Source organism: Xenopus tropicalis, chromosome 8, assembly GCF_000004195.4.
Source record: "Xenopus tropicalis strain Nigerian chromosome 8, UCB_Xtro_10.0, whole genome shotgun sequence".
Taxonomy (NCBI): Eukaryota; Metazoa; Chordata; class Amphibia; order Anura; family Pipidae; genus Xenopus; species Xenopus tropicalis.
The window spans coordinates 45,738,061-45,745,641 of record NC_030684.2 but is presented as its reverse complement, the minus strand read 5'-3'; the positions used below and the strand labels follow the sequence as shown (position 1 = coordinate 45,745,641).

General features: G+C 40.9%; 1 protein-coding gene and 1 non-coding gene across 2 annotated transcripts; one reads left to right on the top strand and one right to left on the bottom strand.

Moving 5' to 3' along the window:
- Positions 1–2,824: 2,824 nt before the first annotated feature.
- On the bottom strand, positions 2,825–6,649 carry cox7b (cytochrome c oxidase subunit VIIb). The gene is given in 3 exon segments (NM_001171598.1): positions 2,825–3,026; positions 4,991–5,115; positions 6,570–6,649. Coding segments are annotated over 3 exon segments (240 nt in total). The 5' UTR covers positions 6,607–6,649; the 3' UTR covers positions 2,825–2,948.
- Positions 6,650–7,058: 409 nt separating this feature from the next.
- trnal-caa lies at positions 7,059–7,169 on the top strand. The gene is made up of 2 exons: positions 7,059–7,096; positions 7,124–7,169. It is a non-coding gene; the product is annotated as a tRNA-Leu (tRNA).
- The last annotated feature ends 412 nt before the right edge of the window (positions 7,170–7,581 follow it).

Here is a 7,581-nt window from a genome sequence, read left to right as displayed (position 1 = left end):
CAGTGGGGGAAATGAATGATCTTTCCTGCGAATTGCTACGTGTATGGCCACCTTTACCATAATACAATAGAGTGCAATTTAGTGAAGCATGGACTCCATCTACTGTTCCACACAGAGCACTGCAGCAAATAGTAAAAACCAGATAGCAGATAAACTTGCCTTGCCATTCTCTTTTTTGTCAGGTGGGTATCTGCTAAGAATTCCTGGGAAATGCTGGAATGCAGATTAAGGCTAGCTCAAATTAGCTCTGCAATGTCATTGCCTGCTATATAGCTGACACTGCACATACCATCAAAAGAACATTGCACCGCAGCCAAGTGCTTCAAGTCTCTTGCTGACATCAGCTACCTTGTCTTAGGGCTCTGGCACACGGGGGAGATTAGTCGCTACATTATGGCTCATTGCTAACATTGGAGATAATAAAGTTATTTGAGAGGAGAGGAGGAGAAGGAGCAGTGGTTTTGTTACTTATACTGAAGTTATTGCACATAGCAGACTTACCCACTGCTTCAAAGGAATAATTTAAAAAAATAGTAGTATAACAATGCATATAAATTACTGCATAAAAAAAAAAAAAATAATAGTCCCAGCGAATCAACCACAGATGGAGTATTCTTGCTGCTCCTCCCTCCAGGTAAAGGAAATGCTTCAGGACCATAATCTAAACCACAAAAAAAATTGATGTACTAATATTGATGCACAAACTCTTCATTGGTATAGCAAGATAAGGAAAATGTAAACCTTTAAAACAAATTAATGAATGCGAAAACAATCAGCAATTCTGTAATCTGCATTTTTTTGAAGATTTCAAAAGAAAACTGGATTCCACTAATGTTTTGTTTTTTTTTAAAGGAGAAGGAAAATCATTTTGGCTTTTTACCGCCAATAGATTTGCCACATTAGTGCCACCTAGAACAATATATTTATTCCGCAGAAACCATGACCACACCTGAGTAAACAGCTTTAGAAGCTTTCTGTTTGCTTAAGATAGCTACCATTCTAAGTAGCTTCCTGCCTGCAGTCTAGCCCTTATAGCTCAGATCACACATTCCTAAGGGAGGGGGGAGGGGAGAGAGAACTGCACAGACTCTGGCCATGGGAATAAAAGGATGTTTCTAAGAGAGAAAGTCAGACACTGAATCATCATGTTTACAAAAATAAAAAAAAAAAGACAAGAAATCCTGTGTTTCTTTTGATAGAGGGCTCAGTGCAGCACTACTGTAAGTGCTTATGGCTGTATTTACATAGACCTTTCTGATAAAGCCTACATCGTTTTTACCTTTCCTTCTCCTTTAGGGCTCTGGCACACGAGGAGATTTGTCGCCTGCGTTTTTTCCTCCTGTCGCTTTGGCGACAAGTCGCCACGACAATACCCACAAAGAGATTTCATGCGAGTTGAGCTCCAGGCGATCTGCTACCCATGGTACACTCAACAGTTAACCCCCCCTCATGTTTACTCAAGTCGCTCAGAAAAGGGTCTGTGTGCAATTTGAAACAGCAGGCGATTTGAAGTAGCCTTGTATGTTTTGACGCTGGCGATTTCCATTGATTTAGCATTGGCGTCTTGTCGCCAAATCGCTCTTTTAAAAATCGCCGGCGACAAATCTCCTCGTGTGACAGAGCCCTTAGAGGGGTTGTTCACCTTTAAATGATCTTTTAGCATGTTGTAGAGCAGCGTTTTTCAACCGCTGTTCCGCGGCACACTAGATGTTGCCTGGTGTGCCGTAGGTGCGGTCCCCTCTGGGACACCTTCCACTTCCTGGCTCCCTGATGCCCGGAAATCGTCACTGCCTGTGACGTCATCCGGCATCGGATCCAGGAGGGCGGAGCAACCAGAGAGGAGAGGCAGCACTATCCTGCCCTGGCACAACCCGACCGGGGGGAGCAACTGCCCAGGCCCTGCCCCGACAGACCAGATCCACCAGGGGCCAGGCCCATGCACAGCCGCCCTACTCCCCACCGGAGGACAATCCCGGGACACCCCTGGATGCCGCACCCCAAGACAGCCTGACATGTAAGAAAACAATTAATAATAATATATATATAATATAAAAATTTTGTGTGTATAAAAAAAAAAAAAAAAAAAAATCAGTGGGGGGGGTGGGTTTGTGGAGAAAATGTCCCGGAAATCAGTGCTGTGGCAGCGTTTATTTGATTCCTATTCAAGAGAATTACTTTATATATAGTCAATATAGGCACAGAGTTAAATTTTTTAACATTTTCTAATGGTGGTGTGCCTCGTGATTTTTTTCATGAAACAAGTGTGCCTTTGCCCAAAAAAGGTTGAAAAACACTGTTGTAGAGTGCTATTCTGAAACAATTTGCAAATGGTCTTCATTTATTTGTGGTTTTTGAATTATTTAGCTTTTTATTCAGCAACTCTATCCCCTAGGCAGTGGTGCAAAAGAAACTGTAATATGAAGGAGTGGGTCTGAACAGAAAGATAAGCTCTAAAAAGTAGCAACAGCAATAAAGTTGTAGCCTTAAAGAGCAATTTTTGGTTTTTGAAAGCAAGAGGAAAGCAAATGTAAAAGCAATAAAAAGAGAAAAAAAAAAAAAAAAAAAAGAATTGAAAAGTTGCTAACAACTGGCCATTCTACAAAGTTAACGTGAAGGTGAACCACCCCACCAGCGCTATCTGCTGGTGGCTACTAAATTAAGTACCCTGTTTCCTATCGTATATTTATTCTGTAGGTAGAACGTTATAAAGAGAAGATGCCTGAATCTGCTATTTTATTCTATTAAGGCAATTTTATGCAAACAATTAGATGGAAATCAGTTACATTTTGAAATTCAATTGAATAAAGAAAATCAATGTTCCTTATATATTAGGCCTGTATTTTATTACAGCAGAAACAGGTTCTTTTGCAAGATTTGGTACAGAATGTTTTATACACAGGATAAACACATAAAAAGAACTGGGGTATTTCCAAGCAGCTGCATCAGAATTACTGGTCCTTCCATTCTTTAGGAGTGATTTTGCCAACGGGGGACAAATTCCAGGCTATGCCAGTCTGTGTAATAACCTGCAAAGAGACAGATCATGTCAGATTAAGACATTTTTTGCTCTGTAGCTAGAAGTATATATTTATACTGTATACATTTCCACCAGGCACCAATGCAGCCCATGTATCATTGTCCTTGATGGTGGCAAGAGCAAAAGAAACAGATTTAGTAAGAAACTGCATGTTGAGATTTTCTTCCATAAGGCTATATAAAGCAGTTTGGGTTGGGGAATTCAGCCATTATCTTGATCATTTAAGACATTTAGAAAAAAAACTTCATACAAGCCTTGAGAAGCCAACCATTTTTCAGTTCCATTGTTTTCTAATAGTTCATCAGAATTATGCTTTTTATTACTAATATAATTTACTTTTCTAATACTGAAAGTTTAAAGTTCCATTTTTCAACTTTTCATGTTTCTCTGGAGAAAAAACTGTAAACTATTCTAATTGGATACACTTCTTAATATTAGCCCTACTTAGCACAATCCCTGAGTTTTAATGGAGAGTGCATTGACCTGAAACCTGCAGGTTGAGCAAATACAGGCCCAAAAAGTGAGCCCCAGGAGCTCAAACTTTAAGCAGGGCTACTCCCCTTTGGCCATGTAATAGTATCGACCCCTACCATATGATGGGTGACACCACCCATGCATGAGCCATCAGAGCAGAGTTGAGTTGGGTGTGGAAGAGGCCTTTCAGCTAGGTTCTTGTTGGGTAGGCAGTTTAGGTTCAAGTGAACCAAAAATAAAATGCTTGGAAGTAGGGATGCACCGAATCCAGCATTCGTTCAGTATTCAGCCAGGATTCAGCCTTTTTCGTCAGGGTTCGGATTCGGCCGAATCCACAGTCCCGGGCCAATACATATGCAATAGAGTAAAAAAAAAAAAAAAAAACAGGCCTTTTGCTTAAAGGGATACCGTCATGATTTTTATGGTGTACTTTTTATTCCTAAATTATACTGTTTCCATAGCAAATAATTCACTCTACCGTTTAAAATGTATTTATTTTTTAGCTGTAATATTGGTGTATAAGAGCCATCTTAGTTCATTGTGCCTGAGTTTGAGCTTTCAGAAGAAGCCAGCGCTACACACTAGAAGTGCTTTCAGATAACCTATTGTTTCCCCTACTTCCATTTAACTGGAGGAGTCCCAAGCCAGACTTGGATTTCTTACTATTGAGTGCTATTCTGATATCTACTGGGTGCTGCTATCTTGCTCTTTTCCCATTGTTCTGCTGATTGGTTGCTGGGAGGGGGGGTGATAGCACTCCATATTGCAGCTCAGCAGTAAAGCATGACTAAAGTTTATCAGAGCACAGGTCACATGGCTGTGGCACCCTGGGAAATGAAGATTATGGCTAGAAATGTGAAATTTCAAAATAAAATTAAAAAAAAAAAAAAAATTGTTTGCGATTTGAATAACGGATTTCAATGCTGCTGGAGAAGCACCATTAACTAATGCATTTTGGGAAAAAAACATGTTTTCCATGATAGTATTTCACTATACTGTGTATACACTGTCCTTGAAGGGAAGCAGCACAAGACAGTGCACTGCTACTACAAAAGTACCCTGGCTCATGCAGTTTTCAGAAATCAGGAGCACTAGCCTGGGATATCAGCGAGTGATTATAATCACTGGTTGGGGGTACCTAACATTTGATAAGCAAGTATGATCACCGGAGGGTGCTTAGAATTTGGAACAACCAAGTGACTTAACTTTCCCTTTTGACCATTGATAATGAATGTCTTGCGGCTTTTTTTTAAAGGCTGTGGGACACGGGGAGATTAGCCGCCTGCGACTTCGGGGAAATCGTGGTGCCGCGTATGCCATCCCACTGGCAATTTACATTTCGCCGGTGGGATGCCATTTCAGGGAGATTAGTCGCCTGCGACAAAACTCCCCATGTGCCACAGCCCCAACTGCTGCAAGATCACTTTAACACTATCTCATGATAAACTTCACATGTAAATCCAATAGGACAATACTCACGTAGCTCCAAATTGCAGAACAGAAAACAGCTCCGGAAAGCAAAATTATGTTGCCATATCGGTCATGGAAGTCTGGTCCTGCTTTATGGTGTGCTTGTCTGGAGACAGTTCTTTGGATGCCACGACCTAGAGAAAACAAATGCACTAGCTATTGAACTTTGTTTGTAAAATACAAGAAACATTCATGAGACATAAGAACATTAAAATAATTAAGTCAACCAGCTTGTATAAAAATGCGGCACGTTAGAAAATCATGTTTGCAGGTGTAACAGAAATCTTACAGCAGGGGTTCATAAAGCTTTAAAAAAGCAATTATAATAAGTGCTGCAGTGTAAAAGCCACTGTACAATCCTAAATCTTTCACAGCTATTTTGACAGAGATGATCTGTGGAAAGATGGTGTGATGGGTGTGTACAGAAAATGTCAAGGTGACATACTTGATTTAAACAAAGCTGCAATGTTAAAGACTGTATGGTAAACTAGAAAAGTAGGGTTTCTGCTTGTTAAAACACCTGGATAATAACATGTATAGGCTAAATGACCAGGTAATTGCAGAAGCAACACTACTGCTCTGGTTTATTAAAACAATAAACTGCTTGCTACAACTGATGTCAAGAAAGGAAACAGCTACAGACTTCTCTTTCTAGTGCTGGTGTCGACAGGGACTACAGAATGGGGTTGGCCAGCTATGCCAGGCCTTACCTGCCACATGTCAATGTCCAAGCATTTTAATACCCTTTTACTGGGACTATAAAAACCCATCCAGCCAAATGCGATTCATTTCAGTTTCTAGAGTCTACTGTGGTTAATACAGGGAACCACCTTTATTTAGATGGGCTTGATGGTCTATGTATGGGTTGGCATGACTTTTTAATTCTTTTTTGGCTATTTTAATTTTTCCTAACATGAAGTTTGGTCCAGAGGAAAAAAAAAAAAAAAAAACCAGACTGAATGAGTGCAGCACTTATCAGGGGGGCATTTATACTCCTTCTCAAACCACTAGATCTGCATACCACCCTCTGAAGGGTTACCAACTGTCAGCTTTACTGTAGTGTAGCCACAGCTCTGACAGCAGTATTCATGCTAAAGCTTTGCCTGGGTGCCGAGGCAGAATACAATTTACAGTTGACTTCAACAATGTCCTTAACTGTACATTATACTGTCACAAAACGATGTTACATTTGACTCCGTCACAATGGTGTCATACAAATCTCTAGAATGCCAATCATAAAGCAGAAAGGGACTGCAGTAAAGCCACCTACCGTCTCCACCACAAACAGAAGAATCAATGCGCACTGTGCACTATAGCTGCGCTACACATCAATGTCAATGTCATTCTAGAGGTGAGGGCGCAGCAATAACAGCGACCCCGCCATAAGGGGCAACAACACCGCTCTCTTAGACACAGAGAAGGGTCACCTCATAAAGCAATTGGCACAGCCTAGGAAGGAACAGTCCTAGCTGGACACCGACACCCACACACTTCCTCCAATAAAAGGTGACCCCAGCATATAGATAGACTTGCGCAAGCTAAAACCTTAAAAACAACTCCGTGTACAGCAAGAAAGACACAGCCTTACCAGTAAGAGCCAAAGCAGATTTCATTAGAGGAAACATGGTTATACAGCACGCAGACCACAGTCTTCTCCTGGTACCCTTGAAAGGAATGGGAACAAACAAGATGGCAACGCCGGATATCCTGCCTGCTTGCGGGGCCACACCCCATTCGTCAGAGGAACTTCTGTAGCGCAGTGTATGCAGGGAGTTGTAGTTTTGGCTAAAAGTCACGGAGACAAGAAGATTAGAGCTAAATATATGTTATACGTGTTACTATTGTATTTCATAATACGTTGACAAACTATATGTCTGGATATTTCTCCAGCGCCTCGTTAAATTCTTTTTTTTTTATGGAAGGAAGATATAGTTTCCCTCCTGCAGAGCTCGGCTTGGAGACAGGAAAACAGTGGCACGCAATCGACAGACTTTTAATTAAAAAATAATGGGGAAATTAAGGGAATGCTAAATGTTTGTTACTGATTTTTACTCAAAAAGGAGCTCATGTATAATGTGTCAGGATGGCCGAGTGGTCTAAGGCGCCAGACTCAAGGAATAAACTCCTTACCCAAAATGGGTGTTCTGGTCTCCGAATGGAGGCGTGGGTTCGAATCCCACTTCTGACACAGATATTTTTCTTTCTTCTTCCTCCCAATAGTTATAGTTGTTCCATATTTCTGGAAAACATATACCCGTGTTTTCTATATTATATAAAATAACAGAGAAAATATGGTCACACAAATATATATATATATATATATATATATATATATATATGCCCTTATTGCAGGACTGCAACTGTGCAGGAGGGGGCCCAGACTAGGCAAACAGAGAGGTATGTGCTCAGTGCCTTTCCACTGTTGTAACCTATTCACAGGGTCAGACTGCTACCCCCCCAGATATGCAGCAGATTACTAGGAGAAGCAAAAGGCTCCCCTGTTAAGTATCATGCTATAGATATAACTGTGCCAGGGCACAATAGACTACAAAGTCCAGCAATATCATTTTAACCCCTTAGGTCATACACCTAGAGGTGAA